The sequence below is a fragment of the Bos indicus genome, chromosome 9, assembly GCF_029378745.1.
Source record: "Bos indicus isolate NIAB-ARS_2022 breed Sahiwal x Tharparkar chromosome 9, NIAB-ARS_B.indTharparkar_mat_pri_1.0, whole genome shotgun sequence".
NCBI classification, from domain to species: Eukaryota; Metazoa; Chordata; class Mammalia; order Artiodactyla; family Bovidae; genus Bos; species Bos indicus.
Genome location: NC_091768.1, coordinates 76,210,516 through 76,229,029, shown reverse-complemented (window position 1 = coordinate 76,229,029; position 18,514 = coordinate 76,210,516). Strand labels below are relative to the sequence as shown.

The following is an 18,514-nucleotide window of genomic DNA, read 5'->3' as shown; positions in this document are numbered from 1 at the left end:
AGGCACATTTTAAACCCCAGCTCTGGTTCTGGCTGAAAATTTAGCTGTGTTAATGTACATTGCCTTCTGGACTCTCATGTATATTGGCTTGAAAATTCATACACTTAAACATATTTGCATAATTCCTTTTCTTGAGAAACAGCCCAGTTCTTTTTTTTTCCTCTGTCAAATTCAGCAAAAACAAAGGTGGAAAATTTAGTGACAAGGACAGAACACTGACATCAAATGCCTTTCTCTTGGATGTAGGGCTTGTCTACCTCCTAGGAATGTAGCCTGATGAGTATGAACTGCTGGAAGTGTACCCCAGCCATGAATAGAAACAGATTTTTTTCCCTCATGGTCCACCTATAAACAACAAAGCAGGCTCAGTCTTCTGCAGACAGAAGAACGCAGAATACACATCTTTAGAGTGAGCGGGGTCAGGTACCACAAAAGTCAACAGAGAATTTTAGAGGACATCTTCTTATCATCTGAATTTAAAATGTGGATGTCAAAGATATGCATTTTTTTTCTTATCTTGATCAAATTTGCTCAGCCGCAGCACTATTGACACTTGGGGACTGTCCTGTGTACTGGTGGAGGTTTAGCAGCATCACTGGCCCTCTCTAGATGGCAGTGACTCTCTCTTCCCTAATTGTGACAACCAAAAATGTCTCCAGACATGGTCAAATATGCCCTAGGAGACAAAATGCTCCCCTGTTGGGAACCAGTCTTAGGTCACTGATACCCATGCCTTGTGGATACAACTGAGAATTCTGACATCACTCTGCTCCAAAAGCCTCAGATCTAGAATGCAGAACTTTCAGAGAGGACCTAGGGTGAGCCACTAAGCCTTCAGTGGGCTTCAGAGATCCTGGATTGACAGGAACAATGGAGGAGTTGAGCCACGACCCCAATCTTTTTTTTTTTTTTTCACTTTTCTAAGGGTTTTATCTATATCCATATCTATACTTTTTTTAAAATTTAAGTGTAGTTGACTTACAATGTTTCAGGTGCACAGCAACCCCAGTCTTTATTTTGATCCAAAGACAATGAATGAAATTATTTTAGTGTGTGGAAATTCTACCACTTACAACTTAAATTGATTTTTTGGGTTGGCCAAAAAGTTCATTTGGGTTTTTCTGCACCATCTTATGGAAAATCCTGAATGAACATTTTAGCCAATCACTTTCCGGCTCAATTTACCCCAATTCTGGCAAACAGCTATTCTGAGAGTTTTTGTCTTTTTTTAGTCAACAGATTTTTCTAGAGCTCATGACTTCCCAGTTTGGAAAACACTGCAAATTACTAATTGGTTTATGATCAGTCTTGGGTTCTTTTTGGTCTTTATTTGTTGCCACAAGTTTAATATTCATTATACACATCAGATGGGCCCTTTGCACCTAATTCTAGGACATACTACACTAGTGACATCCACATGTAAATATTAAATTATGATGAACTTAGCTAATTTGCTTGAATAAATAATCAAACCATTCTTATTCTTATCTTCTCTTCTAAACTCTCTTCCTTGGCAAACACATAACTCTTAGCTTGCTCCTTGGAAGGAAAGCTATGACAAACCTAGACAGTGTATTAAAAAGCAGAGACATCACTTTGATGTCAAAGATCCATATAGTCAAAGTTATGGTTTTTCCAGTAGTCATGTATGGATGTGAGAGTTGGACCATAAAGAAAGCTGAGCACGAAAGAATTGATGCTTTCAAACTGTGTTGCTGGAGAAGACTCTTGAGAGTCCTTTGGTCAGCAAGGAAAGATCAAAGCAGCCAATCCTAAAGGAAATCAACCCTGAATATTCACTGGAAGGACTGCTGCTGAATCTTCAATACTTTGGCCATCTGATGCAAAGAGCTGACTCATTCATTGGAAAAGACCCTGAGGCTGGGAAAGATTGAAGAAAAAAGAAGTAGAGGGCAACAGAGGATGAGATAGGTAGACAGTATCACTGACTCAAAGGACATGAATTTGAGCAAACTCTGGGAGATAACTTAAGGACAGGGAAGCCTGAAGGGCCCTGGGTTGCAGAGTCAGACATGACTTAGCAACTGAACAACAACAGAAGTCTCACAAATGTATTTTTAGAGCCAAGATTTCTCCCAAGTTTCAAACCTTAACTTCAGCTTGTAAACATCAGCAATGAATATATGCAATTTCATGAAAATCACATCAAGCACACTAAGCTTCTAATATGGTAAACAGCTAACACTTCTTCCTGCTCTGAAATTCTTAATTATGCAACCATTAAAATTATCTGTGAGGGGATAAATATAGCCATGTGGGAAATGCTTATAATCTAAAGTGAAAAGCAAGAAATAAAATCCTACATACACAATGACTATAACTGTAAACACATAAATAGATATGATGAAAAGTGAATATACAAAAGTCAGTCACAGTGATGAGCTCTACATTGAATCTTTTCTATTTGGGAACACCTGTAAGGTGAAACTCCTTGTATTTATTCTTTTAAAATATTACAATTCTTTGATATCTGACAATATGAACTCACCATCTCCTTCCTAAGTTAGCTCGGCCAGAAGCTCAGGCTCCCAGTCTTGTAATCATCTTGGATTCTCCCCTTTTCACCAACTCACCAGCTACACCACAGATAGCCACTAGGCACTGCACCACCTCACGAGCGCCTCTGACTTGGCTCTGCCTGTTCTCCGAGCATCCTGCAAAGCCCCTTCCCCTTACCCTCACCTTCAATATCTAACACCTCTGAACATGTCAATCTCCAGCTTACTCTGAATACTCTCCAATCTCTATGGACTACCAGCTGCTTACTCTAACCAGGCCTTCTTGAATCTGCTTCAACCTCCTTTTCAAACTCATCCACCACTCATTCCTCACTAATCCCAGTTTCCACCCTGTGTTTTTCCATTTCCAAGACTTTTCTTTTCAAAAATGCCTACTCTCCCAGTATAACTGATAGGAACTCCAAGCACCTTTCAAAGTCCAAATCAAATAGTATCCCTTCCTTGAAATGCTGATCTGTTCAGCTGAATATGGGTTCTCATTCTGAATTTTCCCATTGAACTTTTCTTCTGCTATAACACACACATGGAATTCTCCAGGCAAGAATACTGGAGTGGGTTGCCATTTCCTACTCCAGGGGCTCTTCGTGACCCAGGGATCAAACCTGGGTCTCCCACACGGCAGGCAGATTCTTCACTGTCTGAGCCAAAAGGGAAGCCCACGTAACACACACAACTATTTTGAATTATGGCAACGGTGTACATCTTTATCTTTTTTCTATTAGATTTATAAATCCTTGTCTTGGTTTTGCTTTTAATTCTATAAGGTTTTATAATGAAAATATATTCACAGTGAAATAAATTTAAAAATCCAATGAACTATTTTTTCTAGTTTAACTGTAACAAATTTATTTTGGCCTAATTCCAAAGCTAGACTTTTAAGAAGTGAATTTCATGAGTGTGTTCCAGATAACACATTTATACCTCCTTTTCTCTTTTCCTCTAAGAGTCTCCACAGAAAGGGCGCCTCATCTCAGATCGTCTGCTCATATACATATGAGGCTTTTGGTAATTTTATACTCAAGGCTTACAGACAAAACCAATCAAGCCCTGAGACAGAGTTTATAAAGGGCTAAAGACAACTTGATTCTCTACATGTTAAAGGTTTAATAATTTATAAAATTCTTCTAGAATATCCAAATCACATGAACTCTGCCTACTAAGATGAAACAAGCATATGAACTCTGCCTGGTAGCACAAAGCAAGAACTCATTGGCACAGATAAATGGTGGGGTGTTTTCTGTAGACTGTGGGGTCAGGGTTACTGGTTAGGACCCTAAATATATCTAGGTAGATAACTGATGTATAGTAATTTACAAAATTATTTTAAGCAAGAAGGTCCAGTTCAACAGTAGTAAATATAATGAAGTCCTCTTTTAGGAATCAAAAATATATATGGTTTCTTTCCTTTATTCTCTTTTTTTACTTTACTATAGAAGAAAATTACTCTATTACATGCTATATAGGAGGGGGCTAAGAGGAAGAAAAGAGATAAGAATAAATGTGTAAAGCAATGATGTTTCTAAAGTTCTGACTCAGAATTTGAGTGAGTTCAGAGGTGTTCATCTTATCCTGCTACACATATTCTTTTCCAGTAATTGTAACAACAACGAAAGCTAATACTGACCCTATTCCATACACTGGGTGTTCCAGGAACTTCTTTTATAATAACTCATGTAAGACTCACTATAACATCATCATCATCATATTCAATACATTGCTTTATGTGCATTTTGTAGATAAGAAAATAGAGGCGCAGATAAATTACTTGCCCAAGGTCACCAGGCATTCAAGCTCAAGAAGATATGCTCTTACCACTCTGCGAAAAAGGGTAACAAGAAGTTTAAAAAAACAGCTTCCAGTGATTGTGTCATAGGACAGTTACACCAAGCCATGCTGTCACTCTCTCAGACACACTTGGCCAATTACAGATTCCTCAATGAATTCCTATCTACTCTAATAAGAGATTTCTAATCTCATTATATTTCACTCTTTTTCAGAAGTCATATTACTCACACGGGCCTTGCAGTTAAACACAAGGTTGCAAGGTTTTCTTCTCCACCTATTCAGAACTAGACATCCAAAAGCTAGATCAACTCCCAGCCTTGTTACAAAGCCTTTCCAGAAAAACACAAATGGTTGAAAAAACAATCCTGCTACCAACAACTGCTTAAGCCCAGACAAGTAACTGAACACTACAGCTTCAATTTACCTATAAAAAGAAGGATCTGATGATATATGAGTTTGAAAGTGAAAGTCGCTCAGTCGTGTCTGACTCTTTGCGACCCCATGGATTATACAGTCCATGGAATTTTCCAGGCCAGAATACTGGAGTGGGTAGCCTTTCCCTTCTCCAGGGGATCTTCCCAACCCAGGGATTGAACCCAGGTCTCCCACACTGCAGGTGCAATCTTTACCAGCGGAGCCATAAGAGAAGCTTTGATTCTAAAGTGTCAATCCATGTTGATCTTTCTCATCTTTGAACTCAGGTTATTATTTATAATCACAGCTTTAGCTTCTTTTGTTTGTCATTTATCCCAGTGGGCCACTGAAACTACCACATGTGTTTCCCTCCCTCCATTAGTCAATAACTAAATTAGCAAGCAATTAGTAAGCTGTGTGCCAGATGCTCTGTTAGGCACCAGAGTGATAAAAACAATACTAACAGTATGTAATTAGTTTTTACTTACTAACTAGTGAAAGTTTCCACTATGCCCGAGTCAAGAGTTTAGGACTAACTAGTTGGAGAAATTACAACACAGTTTCCCTGAATACGCCATGACAGGTAGTCCTCAGCCTTAGCTAACCTCACACCTCTCTGAATGCATCATCACCCCCTCCCTCTGAGGAAAGCGTGATGCAGAAAGCAGGAGGTGGTGGATGGGAGGATGCACCAGCTGCTTCTAACTGGGGGAGAGAAGCCAGACTATGAGTATCATGTGATAAGTGATGGTGGCCGACTGCCAGTTCTCTCTCAACACTATCCCCATGTTTTTCAAGAATAGCATTCTGGGCACATGGCTGCCCAAAATAAAGACTACACTTTCCAGGCTTCTTACAACTACTGCCATAGGACCAAGTCCTGGCCAATGGGACAGAAGCAGAAGTGACCTGCATCACCTTCCTCCTGCCAGTTGTCTGGAGTGTGGACATTCTGGCCGGAAATGGGGAGCCCTTGTGGACCACAGGCTGGAGAAACATAATCCAAGATACAGGAATCTCTGATAATGGGGTTCAGCCAATACTGACCTAAGCTAATGCAAAAGAAAAATAAATCCCTGCCTTGTTTCAGCTGAAATGAATCCTAGCAAATACAGTGTTCCTTTCTTCCTTCCCTTTTTCCAACCCTATCTTTCTCACCTACCCTAATCTTATGCTTTAGATCTTACCTGTTTTAAATGTCATTTAAAAAAAAAGTATTTACTTATTTGGTTGCGTCAGGTCTTAGCTGTGGCATGTGGGATCTTCACTGTGTCATCTTTTGCTTCCAGAGCTTAGATGCTCCAAGGCATGTAGAATCTTAAGTTCTCTGACAAGGGATCGAATCTGCATCCCCTGAATTGCGAGGCATATTCTTAACCAGTGGACTGCCAGGGAAGTCCCTTAAATGTCATTTCTTAATGATCACCTTCTCTGTCCTCTTCACTTGCATTCCAGCATGCCTTAAGATAAATACACTTTTCTAAATTGTCTTTCCTTATATTTATCACAATTTATGTGTACTTATCTATTTCTTTGGTTTCTGTCTCCATCACTAGCATTCACACAAAGATTCTTTTTTTGTTTCTTTACTATGGGATCTTCCATGCCTGGCAAGCGCCTGACAGTGAAGAGAAAGTCGCTCAGTTGTGTCCGACTTTTTGTGACCCCATGGACTATACAGTCCAAGGAATTCTCCAGGCCAGAATACTACAGTGGGTAGCCGTTCCCTTCTCCAGGTGATCTTCCCAACCCAGGGATTGAACTCAGGTCTCCCACATTGCAGGCAGATTCTTTACCAGCTGAGCCACCAGAGAAGCCCAAAAATACTGGCGTGGGTAGCCTATCCCTTCTCCAGGGGATCTTCCTGACCCAGGAACCAACCGGAGTCTCCTGCATAGCAGGCAGATTCTTTACGAACTGAGCTATCAGGGAAGCCAAGTGCCTGACAGGAGGCAATCAAATATCTGCAGAAAAAATGCTGAAAATAGTGGCGGAGGTCCCCACTGCCTATTTTTGAATATCCACAGTAAATACTGCAAGTCTCTGCATTTACACCTGCTTTAATCAAAAATCACAGGGAAAACTTTATAAATACTTAGCAGAGCTGCTCTCAAATTAAAGGGCATGGTACTTGAAAATGGTGGTGCCTGCTTTTAAAAAAAAAGAGAAATTCATGAAGTGAAAATATCTTCATCTAAACAAATAATGCATAAAGTATTTAATGGAAAATCACACATATTGTCAACATTTGCTTCTGACTTTTTCACGTATTTTTATTGCCTTTTTAATGCAGTCATGCCAAAGGGTAAAGAAGCATGGGAGGAAAACAAGAGTTTTCTCTATACATGTACAAAGGCAAAAGAGTATCAACATTTGATTTTAGCAGCAGGAAGAGAGAAGGCTACTTGAGAACACTTAGTTAACAGAATCCCATGTTTTAAACACTTTCTTGCATTAAGTGCAGAAATACTATGTAAGTCTATAGCTAACCTCCAATAACGGTACATTCTAAACGTACCAAACGGGATTTTTTTATTCATCCTAGAGACTGATGCAGATCTTCTAAAGTGTCTTGGTAATTTTAGATTAAGGAGGAATTTCTCCTCACTTATGAGAAATCAGGACAATCCAACCATTTCACTCTCAAACTTTACTAATGATCTTTCCTTCCATAAAATACTCTAGAAGACCAAATGCCCAGAATCAGGGCTATCAAAACTAACCATATGGGTAAACAGCCCAAATATAAGACTCTGCTATTAAAATATTATTGAGAGGAGATTTAGAAATGGTCCTTCCATTTGGCCTCTTTCTTACTCTCAAACCAAGGTGCTGACTGCCATGGTGGTACCCAGTAAGACCAGAGTTCTAAATGGAAATCCTGAAGCGTATCCACTAGCCCTACAGAAAGTGAGGGCCTCCTCCACAAGTCTCTCACCTTTACATTTTCTGTAGAGGTCTGTTTGGATTTTGTTATAAAATATAACACCTCAATGATAAATGACTCTCTCTCTCCAGTCCCCTAACTCTATGACCACACATACTGAGTCATAAGCTAATTTGACGGGAAAGAGACTTTGATTCTTCCTTTGTATTTGAATCTAACTCACAGAACTAGTGAGGGAATACATGGTCATGGAAGGATACAGAAAACACAGGACTTTGAGCCATTCTGAGCTTTGCCCCTTATTAGCCTGTAATTTACCTTTTCTGTTCAATCATCTATAAAATGGAAACAGTACTGGGAATCATTACGTGTCTTTCAGGATAAACTCAGTAGACAAGGTCTTGAAGACTGTTCAAGAGCTCACGTTTGGCCCCAGGCTGAATTACAATTTGAATATCGGTCCTGCCATTTCACTAGCTGTGTGATCCTAGTGTGAATATATTCATCAGAGTGTCTAATGCATAATAAATGTTAAGAAATTGGCCCCTGTCATTTCTCCTTTGAAAACGTAAAGCATTTCAGCAACATTCAATTATATTATCTAAAGACACACATAAGACATCTAAAGACAGAACATTCATCCAATGCTTGCTCAGTATCCAGCATCACATCCTTTCTTACTGACAAAGCCGGCCTGCCCTCCCCAGATAGGCAGCTCACATCTCTGACACGCTGAGAGACACAGAAGGCGGGCCACAGTTCCTCCAGTCGCTGAAGACTCAGCCAGCTGTGCAGTTAATAACCTCACTAAAGATTATCCATCAGAAAGTAGGGGGGAAAGTCCTAATTGCTCTAGTCAGAGAAGTCATTAGTTATGTACTTGGCTCCTATGAAGTCTGCATGGCATTTATGGAAATGGCACACACCACAGGAAAAATGTTACCAAAGCAAATAAGTATTAAACCTAAATGTTAACTGGCTCCCTGCCATCTACTAATCCATTTCAAAGGTAATGTATCTTCAGAGAAACCCTCTTCCTGATTATCTGCAGGTCTGACACTCTATGTGCTCAGTGATAAAATTTTTATTTGGATTCCACGGCCATTTCAATAAATAAAAGTTGTCTTTTCTCCCCCTCCTATAGTATAACCATGTATTCAATAGAACAGTTCCTAGACTAAGTGATCTAACGTCATCCCTATTAAATTTGTCAGAAGCAAGCATCACTGACATTTCTGAACCCTCCAACTGAAAGTCTAGAGCCTTCTTTCTTAATGAGAACATTACCATCATAATCCTGGGTGAATTATTAGCTGCTTCCTGTTTTATCTCAGGGAAGTTTCTAAAAGAGGGAACCATATTATTTTCTCCCCAGGAATTTAATACAATTGCTGCACACTTCTAAGAATGTGACATGATTCAATTTCTTATGTTTATAAACACTAGCAGATAGCATTATGTGAGTAAAATGTACAATACAGTTTCCTGAAAAACAGGACTTATGATTTGTCATAAAAATGTACTGTGCCATGTTTGGAAAGAAAGAAAAACTGCATGGTGTGGCTTTACCTGTCCTGAATAGTACACTCAGACCGTCATTTGAAAAGGTCTACCATATCACATTTTAAAAGATTTTCCTAAAATATATTGCTATAATATGACTAGACAATTTTTATAAGAAATATCTAGTTTAGATCATTGACTGTCAGAATGAGTTATGCAGAAACACCAAGAATAAGTTAATACATCCTCCATATGTAATGGAATTCAGTCATTTCCTCTGAGGACTCATCCAATTCATATTTCTCTCTATTTCTCTCTGTCTCTACTTTGGGGAGAAAACGTGGTAAAAGCATTTTCATGTGGTAATGATATTAGCAAAACAAGTTGTTGTGTTAAAGTTTTTTACTTTGGTCATGACAAGCATTACAGAATTACAAGATAAAAGGGTGCTCACATCTAAGGATGACTGAAGTTGGTATAGAAATTCCTGATGCATGGAGAAAGCGTATAAAACTTATTTCTAAGCCCCAAATGCTATCATTTGTATATGTCTTTATACCCAAATAAGTAATTTAAATCTCAGAAATCAGAAATGATCACAGAACTTTCACCTGTGGGTTCTCACAGTCAGACCACCTTCTCCAAAGTTTCATTTGATGCTAAAAAACTAGCTTGATCTATTTTTCCCAATTCTAATGTTTAAGTTTTTAAAACATTAGCTCAGCTGGTAAAGAATCCAACTGCAATGTAGGAGACTCCAGTTCGATCCCTAGGTCAGGAAGATCCCCTGGAGAAGGGATAGGCTACCCACTCCAGTATTTTTGGGGTTCTCTGGTGGCTCGTTGACGGAGAAGGAAATGGCAACCCATTCCAGCGTTCTTGCCTGGAGAATCCCAGGGACCGGGGAGCCTGGTGGGCTGGCGTCTATGGGGTCGCACAGAGTCAGCCACAACTGAAGCGACTTAGCAGCTGGTGGCTCAGCTGGTAAAGAATCCGCCTGCAATGTGGGAGACGGGAGTTCAATTCCTGGGTTGGGAAGATCCCCTGAAGAAAGGAACGGCTACTCACTCCAGGATTCTGGCCTGGAGAATTCCATGGACAGAGGAACCTGGCAGGCTGCAGTTCAGGGGATCGCAAAGAGTTGAACACAACTGAGCGACTTTCACTTTCACAAAGTTTCTAAAAACAAAAGCATGTACCAAAGGCGCTCTTCTTTTTAAAAGTTTCAGAAACTTAATTGTGAAGAATAGCAACCCAGACGATTGTTTTCCTCTTTTCTGACAATGTTTGATCTATTTCCAGACATTAACTATAAGTACCACTGTCTAGTATGGTGTCATTAGAAAGTCCATAAAGACTGGCTTTCCAGGGTTTCCAGCAGAGCTAACATGTGTCAACTCCTGTCTTCAGCAAGGCTGGCAGAAGGTACCACTGGGCTGGAATTAGAAAGCAAGTATGTTTTCAAAACAGGTGTTTCTGTTGACATAACCATTAAACATCCTGTTCCTCCATAGTTCCTAGAAGGATAGGTACTTTAGCATTTTAATTTTTAATGCAAATTCCTATATTCTATGAAAAGCTATACTCCTGGGAGAATTTTCAGAATAATATGAAATCTGTGAGGTGTGTCTCTTAGTGTGACATCAACGCTCAACCTTCGGTATTTGGAGATCTTTTAGTGGAAGAAGGATAAACAGACTTAACCTGAAAGTCGTAAAAGTGATAGACATGGCTGCTGACCTTGCCTCTCTCAATGGTTGCACAGAGGTAGCGGAGAAGTCAAACAAATCTAGAGATGGTTACTCTTGGGTTCCTAGGAAGGCACAGCAGCCCAACATGTGTCAAAGGATAAGGCAAAACCACACATTCCAGAATTAAAGACAGTTAAGGCAATGGCACCCCACTCCAGTACTTTTGCCTGGAAAATCCCATGGACGGAGGAGCCTGGTAGGCTGCAGTCCATGGGGTTGCTAAGAGTCGGACACGACTGAGTGACTTCACTTTTACTTTTCACTTTCATGCATTGGAGAAGGAAATGGCTACCCACTCCAGTACTCTTGCCTTGAGAATTCCAGGGACGGGGCAGCCTGGTGGGCTGCCGTCTATGGGGTCGCACAGAGTCGGACATGACTGAAGCGACTTAGCAGTAGCAGCAGCAGCAAAGACAATGAGATCTTAAAGGTTAGGTAGCTCAGACATTCTCAGTGTTCACTGAGTATAAGAATACTCCTAGACCCACCCACTGAGATGATGGCTCAGCAGCACAAGTTAGTTATGGCAGAAGTAATAGGAATAGAAGAAGTAACAAACAGCACTTCTAAAGAACTTGCTTTGGGCCAGATACTGTGCCAAATTCCTTACAACTATCACTTACTTAATCCTCACAACGCTCCTATTAGGTAGGGACTACTATTCCCCCCCGCCACCCCCCACCGATGAAGGTGAGGTGGAGGTGACAGAATTCCAGCTGAGCTATTTCAAATTCTAAAAGATGATGCTGTGAAAGTGCTGCACTCAATATGCCAGCAAATTTGGAAAACTCAGCAGTGACCACAGGACTGGAAAAGGTCAATTTTCATTCCAATCCCAAAGAAGGGCAAATCTAAAGAATGTTTCAAGTACAACACAATTACACTTATCTCACGCGCTAGCAAAATAATGCTCAAAATTCTCCAAGCCATGCTTGAACAGTATGTGAACCATGAACTTCCAGATGTTCAAGCTGGATTTAGGAAAGGCAGAGGAACCAGAGATCAAATTGCCAACATCCACTGGATCATCAAAAAAGCAAGAGGGTTCCATAAAAACATCTACTTCTGCTTTATTGATTACACCAAAGCCTTTGACTGTGTGGATCACAACAAACTGTGGAAAATTCTTAAAACAGATGGGAATACCTGACCACCTAACCTGCCTCCTGAGAAATCTGTACGCAGGTCAAGAAGCAATGGTTAGAACCAGACATGAAAAAACAGACTGGTTCCAAATTGGGAAAGGAGTATATCAAGGCTGTATATTGTCACCCTGCTTATTTTGGGTTGGATGAAACACAAGCTGGAATCAAGATTGCTGGGTGAAATATCAATAACCTCAGATACAGAGATGACACCACCCTTATGGAAGAAAGTGAAGAGGAACTAAAGAGCCTCTTGATGAAAGTGAAAGAAGAGACTGAAAAAGATGGCTTAAAACTCAACATTCATAAAATGAAGATAATGGCATCCAGTTTCAATCACTGCATGGCAAATAGATGGGGAAACAATGGAAACAGAGAGAGACTTTATTTTCTTGGGCTCCAAAATCACTGCAGATGGTGACTGCAGCCATGGAATTAAAAGAAGAAAGCTTTTTCTAAGCTTTTCCTTTGAAGAAAAGCTATGACCAATGACAGCACGTTAAAAAGCAGAGACATTACTTTGCCGACAAAGGTCCATCTAGTCAAAGCTATGGTTTTTCCAGTAGCCAGGTATGGATGTGAGAATTGGACTATAAAGAAAGCTCAGTGCCAAAGAATTGATGCTTTTGAACTGTGGTGTTGGGGAAGACTCTTGATAGTCCCTTGGACTGCAAGGCGATCCAACCAGTCAATCCTCAAGGAAATCATTCCTGAACATTCATTGGAAGGACTGATGCTGAAGCTTAAACTCCAATACTTTGGCCACATGATGTGAAGAACTGACTCATTGGAAAAAGACCCTGATGCTGGGAAAAATTGAAGGCAGGAGGAGAAGGGGATGACAGAGGACGAGATGGATAGATGGCATCACCAACTCGATGGACATGAGTCTGAGCAAGCTCCAGGAGTTGGTGATGGACAGGGAAGCCTGGTGTGCTGCAGTCCTTGGGGTCGCAGAGTCAGACACGACTGAATGATTGAATTGAACTATTTCCCCCATTCTCCAGATGAGGAGACCAAAGCACAGAGTGGTTCAGGAATCTGTTCAAGGAAGTCCAACTAGAAATTAAGTATTCAAACCCAGACAGCCTGGCTTCAAAGTCTGAATCACTATACTAAATTACCCACCAATAGGGCTAAGGTGAGACCCAGGACATTAAGACAATGCCATGATTGAAGTTGATCTTTTCTCAATAGAGAAACTGAGAGGTAAAAGACTGATATCTCTTATCAAAGATGAAAATCCACCAGTGCCTTTCTAGGAAGAAATCAACCACTATATGACACCAACTATGCTTACACACTTCTCTGTACATACTCCTCTAGGGAGGAAATGGACAGATGTTGTGTCCAGCTCATGGGCTCCAGCTGTGCTACTCTGACCAAGGTGTTATTCTAGGCTAGAGATTTCCATCCTTTTCTGCCCAACTCACTGTTCACTTACGGGATACAACACACCCCTGAGTCTGTATAAGAGGCTCCCAATGGAAGGGAAAAAGGGAAAAGGGGAGAGAGAGATGCCACCCCACAAAGGGAGATGGTAATTAGAATGAGGGAGATAAAGTTCACAGAATGTGAGGATGGAAATAAAGATGAGATTCTGATATGGCTTCAAAGGATGATCTTCCTTTCCTTAAATTGACTATTCTACATAGCATTAATATATATCATTAGGTTTTTGCTTTGTTTTAACATATACAGGCAGGCAGAATGCCCAGAATGATCAGGTCTACCCCAAGCTGGAACTACTCCTGTACATTTTCTCAAAAGGTCATGAATCTATTTCCTATACCTTCTCTCAAAGGGCATAAATATATTTAACAACATTTGATACGCAGGATCAGGCCAAAAATCTTACAGACTTGTTGAAATCTGTAAACCAAGTAAACCTTTTTACTTAGTTGTCATTTCTGTTCAACAATCAAGGTTATTCTGGGGGACCACAAGCAAGGATGATAATCATATAGTCCAAATGACCACCACATAGAGGCATCTTTAAGATAACAATGAGGGTCAGCAATTTGTTTCCATCACAGTGACGCAAACTGGGAGTGCGTCAAACCCACCTTCATCACTTCCACCTGCAGGTCTTCGTGGAGGGAAGGCGTCACTTTCACAGCGTTCAGGATCTGATTGAGCAGCTGCTTCTCATCAGAGTCCGTTTCCATGGATACAAACCTCTCTTCCGCCAGGAGCTTCTGTAAAGAGGCACAAGACAGTGATCACAGACAGGCTTTCCCCTGCTGCCTTATTCTGCTGTAGCCCAGTATGTAGGACGGATAACGTTTCTTACTCGGGAGGCACGTAGCTGGAGGCCATTAGGAAGGAGTTTCCGCTCTGTGCCATTAAAAAGAAAAATGCATCATGCCTTTGGTAAATGGTTTTTGGCAAAGGGTTTTTCCTGTTATTAGATAATTTACTGTACATTTTATGAAGTGAAATTCTAATGTGGTAGCCAAATAAGTCGTTTGGTGGGTAGGGATGGAGGATGAATGTGCCAAGGGGAATCCAGCTTCTCACGACAGGCATGTTCGCATACACCCTTTCTGAATGAAGCTTTGTCACAGGAAAGGAGGTTTTATACACAGGTTGATTGTTCATATTTGTACTTCCTAATGTGAGCTATCATTTACCCAGGAATTATTCACAAAGGTACAAATCTTAATATATTTTCATCAGAAAATCAATCCCACAAAAACCTAAACAAGAAGACGGTCATTTTCATGAGGTTTCCCAGAAGGCATTACATCTCCCAGGACAGCACTCCTCTACTTGAAAACAACTCATTTTTCATAAAATTCTTTATGAATTGAACCAAACCCTCCCTGCCTAAAACTTGTATGCCCTAGTTGTACCTGGAGCCACACAGATTAAGTTTCTAACATACCTGATCAGCGATGAACTCCACCTAAATCTCTTCTTCACACTAAACCTCCATGGATGTCATCAAACGTTCTCCACATAACATGGTTTCACAGACACTTTCCTCCTCAACTGGCCTCCAGTGAATTTAACACTTTAAGGGTCTGACAGCAGTGAGCAGGAGCACCCAAAGGTGCATGCTAAGGTGAACATATGGACTCTGGGTGATTAGGACGTGTCAATGTAGCCTCATCGTTGGTTTTATTTTTTTAAAAAAGTATCGTTCCGGGAGTGATGATGGGTGAGGCTATGCATGTGTAGAGAGAAGGAGTATGTGGGAAATCTCTGCACCCTCCTTTCAATTTTACTGTCAAGCTAACACTGCTCTAAAATAGTCTTTTAAAAATAATAACAATAAAAAGATGGCAAGAGTGAAAGAAATGCAGTCTTTGGTGGCCATTGCCCTATTTCAAACCTGGAATTGTTTACCTCTAGAATTCTAGTTGTGTGAGACAATTAAGTGTGTTTACTGCTTAAAATCAAACCAAAAAACAAATAAAAAACAGTAATACGGAAGTTTAATCACACTCTCAGATCAAATTAGCTTAGTTGTAAGTCACAGCACATTTTACGCTGATTCACGCAGAAACCTCATTCTCAAGGGCTGCAATTAAGCTGTTCTTCCCCAATCTGTCCTGAGGCAATTGATTTTTGAGACCCCAGAGTAGGATGGATTTTATATTTATCCCTATTAAATCTGTCCTTGTCCAATGCAGCATGGGGTTGCAACCATGAAGAATTTTTGGAATTCTGATTCATCCAGGGTAATGACTCCCTCTTTTAGCTGAATGTCACTGCAGATCCAGAAAACACATATTTCAAACCTTCTTCTTAGGACTCCCTGAATTCATCTATACAGCTGTACCTCATTTTACTGCACTTAGCTTTATTGCCCTTCACAAGTATCATGTTTCTTTATAAACTGAAGGGCTGTGGCACCTGTGTGTCAGTTAAGTCTACTGGCACCATTTTTCCAATAGTATTTACTCACATAGTGTCTCTGTTGTCACATTTTGGTAATTCTTGCAATATTTCAAACTTTTTTATTTTTACTCTATTTGTTATAATGATCTGCAATCAGTGCTCTTTGATGTTACTACTATAGCTGGCTGAAGGCTCAGATGATGTTAGCATTTTCTTTTACAAGAAAGTATTTTTTAGTTAAGGTATGTACATTTTTTTAGACATAATGCTACTGCACACTTAAGAGACTACGGTATGGTATAAACATAACTTTTATATGCACTGGGAAAATGTAAAATCCATGTGGCTCACTCTACGGTAATAACTGCGTTATTGCAGTGATTGGGGACTGAACCCACAATATCTCAGAAGTGTCCACTCAAAAGAAATTTTTGACTATGCAGGGCAGCCCAGAGTTAGTTCATATACAAAACCCTGTTTTTTTTTTTTTAAGTAATAAAGACTAGAAAACTCTAAAAAAAAAAAAAAAAGCCTTAAAAGTTTATGGTGGGGGGCTTCCCTGTTAACTCAGTTGGTAAAAAATCTGCCTGCAATGGAGGAGACCCCAGGTCAATTCCTGGGTCAGAAAGATCCGCTGGAGAAGTGATAGGGTACCCACTTCCATATTCTTGGGCTTCCCTTGTAGCTCAGCTGGTAAAAAAATCTGTCTGCAATGCGGGAGACCTGGGTTCAATCCCTGGGTTGGGAAGATCCCCTGGAGAAGGGAAAGGCTATCCACTCCAGTATTCTGGCCTGGAGAATTCAATGGACTGTATCGTCCATGGGGTGGCAAAGAGTCGGACAAGACTGAGCGAACTTCACTCGTTAATGAGAGGTCACAAGGGACGCTGAGAGGAAGATGCCCAGCCCCCCATGTCAGTGAAGTTCCCATGAAAACATGAGGTTGTAACTTACAGAGTTTGAGGGTTAAAAAAAAAAACAAACACTAAATGGAAAATCTCTGTAATACTAGAGAAAAGAGAACATAAGTGGCAGGTTCAAACAAACTTCTATTCATTTTCACAGTTACTTTGGAGAAAAGCAAAGAGTTTTTAATAACTGTTTAACTTTTTTAATGTTTAAAAATTTCTAATGTTACTGCATATTGAAATATACATTCTCTAATTAGAATCTGCTAAGGGAAAAACAGTCATAATTTTCTTACTCTTTCATATTTATTGACACTGAAAACATATTGGAGACCTCTCTAAACTTAAAGAGCAAACTATGAAACAGTAATGTGAAAAGATATCCACCAATGCTACCAATCCATGGCCATGCTGGAAGAATCCCCTGCAGGGTTGAACTCCACAGCACTTGTCACTCAGCCACCAAACCCCTTAAGAAGTCAGTGTTTATCTGTACCATTTTTCTAGATTCTACATATATGCATTGATATATGCCATTTGCTTTTCTCTTTCTGGCTGACTTCACTCTGTATGACAGACTCTAGGTTCATTCACATCTCTATGAATGACCCCATTTTGTTCCTTTTAGTAGCTGAATAATATTCTGTTGTGTGTGCACCACACCTTTATCCATGTGTAAAATAGCTAGTGGGAAGCTGCTATGAAGCACAGGAAGCTCAGCTCAGTGCTCTGCGATGACCCAGAGGGGTGGAATGAGGGGTTGGGGTGGAGGCTGGTCCAAGAGGGAGGGGATATATGTATACATATGACTGATTTACTTCACTGTATGCAGAAACTAACACAACATATAAAGCAATTTATTCCAATTTTAAAAATCCTTTTTAAAAAGTCAATGTATTTATACAGCCAACAACTCTGCACCTTTGGAATTAGACTTACTACATATGGTGCAAAACAGAATGAACAAATGCTCAGAGAAGGAAGTGTATTTGTGCAATCTGACTTTTCTGATTAGACAAAATTTCTTTTTTCTTCCCAATCTCGTTCTGGAAACAAAACATTCACCAACTTAACTGTAGACTAGAAGACAAACCAAAATCATTCCAGCTTACCACTATTGCTCGTGACACAGAACCACAGATGCTGGATGCATTTAAGATCTGACTGGTACAGAACTTGAGGTGTCTTTCTTGGAGTCCCTTACTCTCCTAAAAGTTAGATGTCATAAAAAATATTTCATTGCTATGTGGGCTTAGCATAGTCTCCAAGAGTCAGTGTCTGACCATATATACTCAGCAAGATAACGCTGTACACAGAGAAATGCTGGTCAAGAAAAGAAAATCGTTATCCTCTCTGGTTATTACACAGTTCAGTCAATTTCTGTTGGGGTCTTTAAACAGCTACAATTTAGAATGGTAACTATTTGCTCTTTCAATGCCAAGGTGGTCTGTCAATTTCTCTCATCCTGTTGGGGTACGCACAGGATGTATTGTATACTGTACCTGTATCCCTGCCAAGGCATGTTGAGCCAGCTTCACATTCTTGGATTCCAAAGCCAACTGGAGGGGCAGCAGGCATTTCTCCCTGGCAACACATAAATAAGGACCATATGTGAGCTCAGCAAGGCTGGCAGCCAAAGGATGCAAGCCTACACACCCACCCTCAAATGCCACCACACATGTACACTGAACTATGACCAGTAATGAAACTGTACCTGGAGTGAAAAAAAAAAGAA

The 18,514-nt window shown here is 40.2% G+C and overlaps 1 protein-coding gene across 3 annotated transcripts in view; it reads right to left on the bottom strand.

The window, feature by feature from the left end:
* The window catches only part of ARFGEF3 (ARFGEF family member 3), a 174,278-nt gene that overhangs the window by 111,839 nt on the left and 43,925 nt on the right, over positions 1-18,514 (bottom strand). For all 3 annotated transcript variants that reach the window (XM_070796259.1, XM_070796260.1, XM_070796261.1), the window contains 2 exons: positions 18,282-18,363; positions 14,092-14,223 (listed from right to left, as the gene is read on the bottom strand). In XM_070796259.1, coding sequence (XP_070652360.1) covers positions 14,092-14,223; positions 18,282-18,363 — 214 coding nt within the window. The remainder of the gene's footprint in view (positions 1-14,091; positions 14,224-18,281; positions 18,364-18,514) is intronic.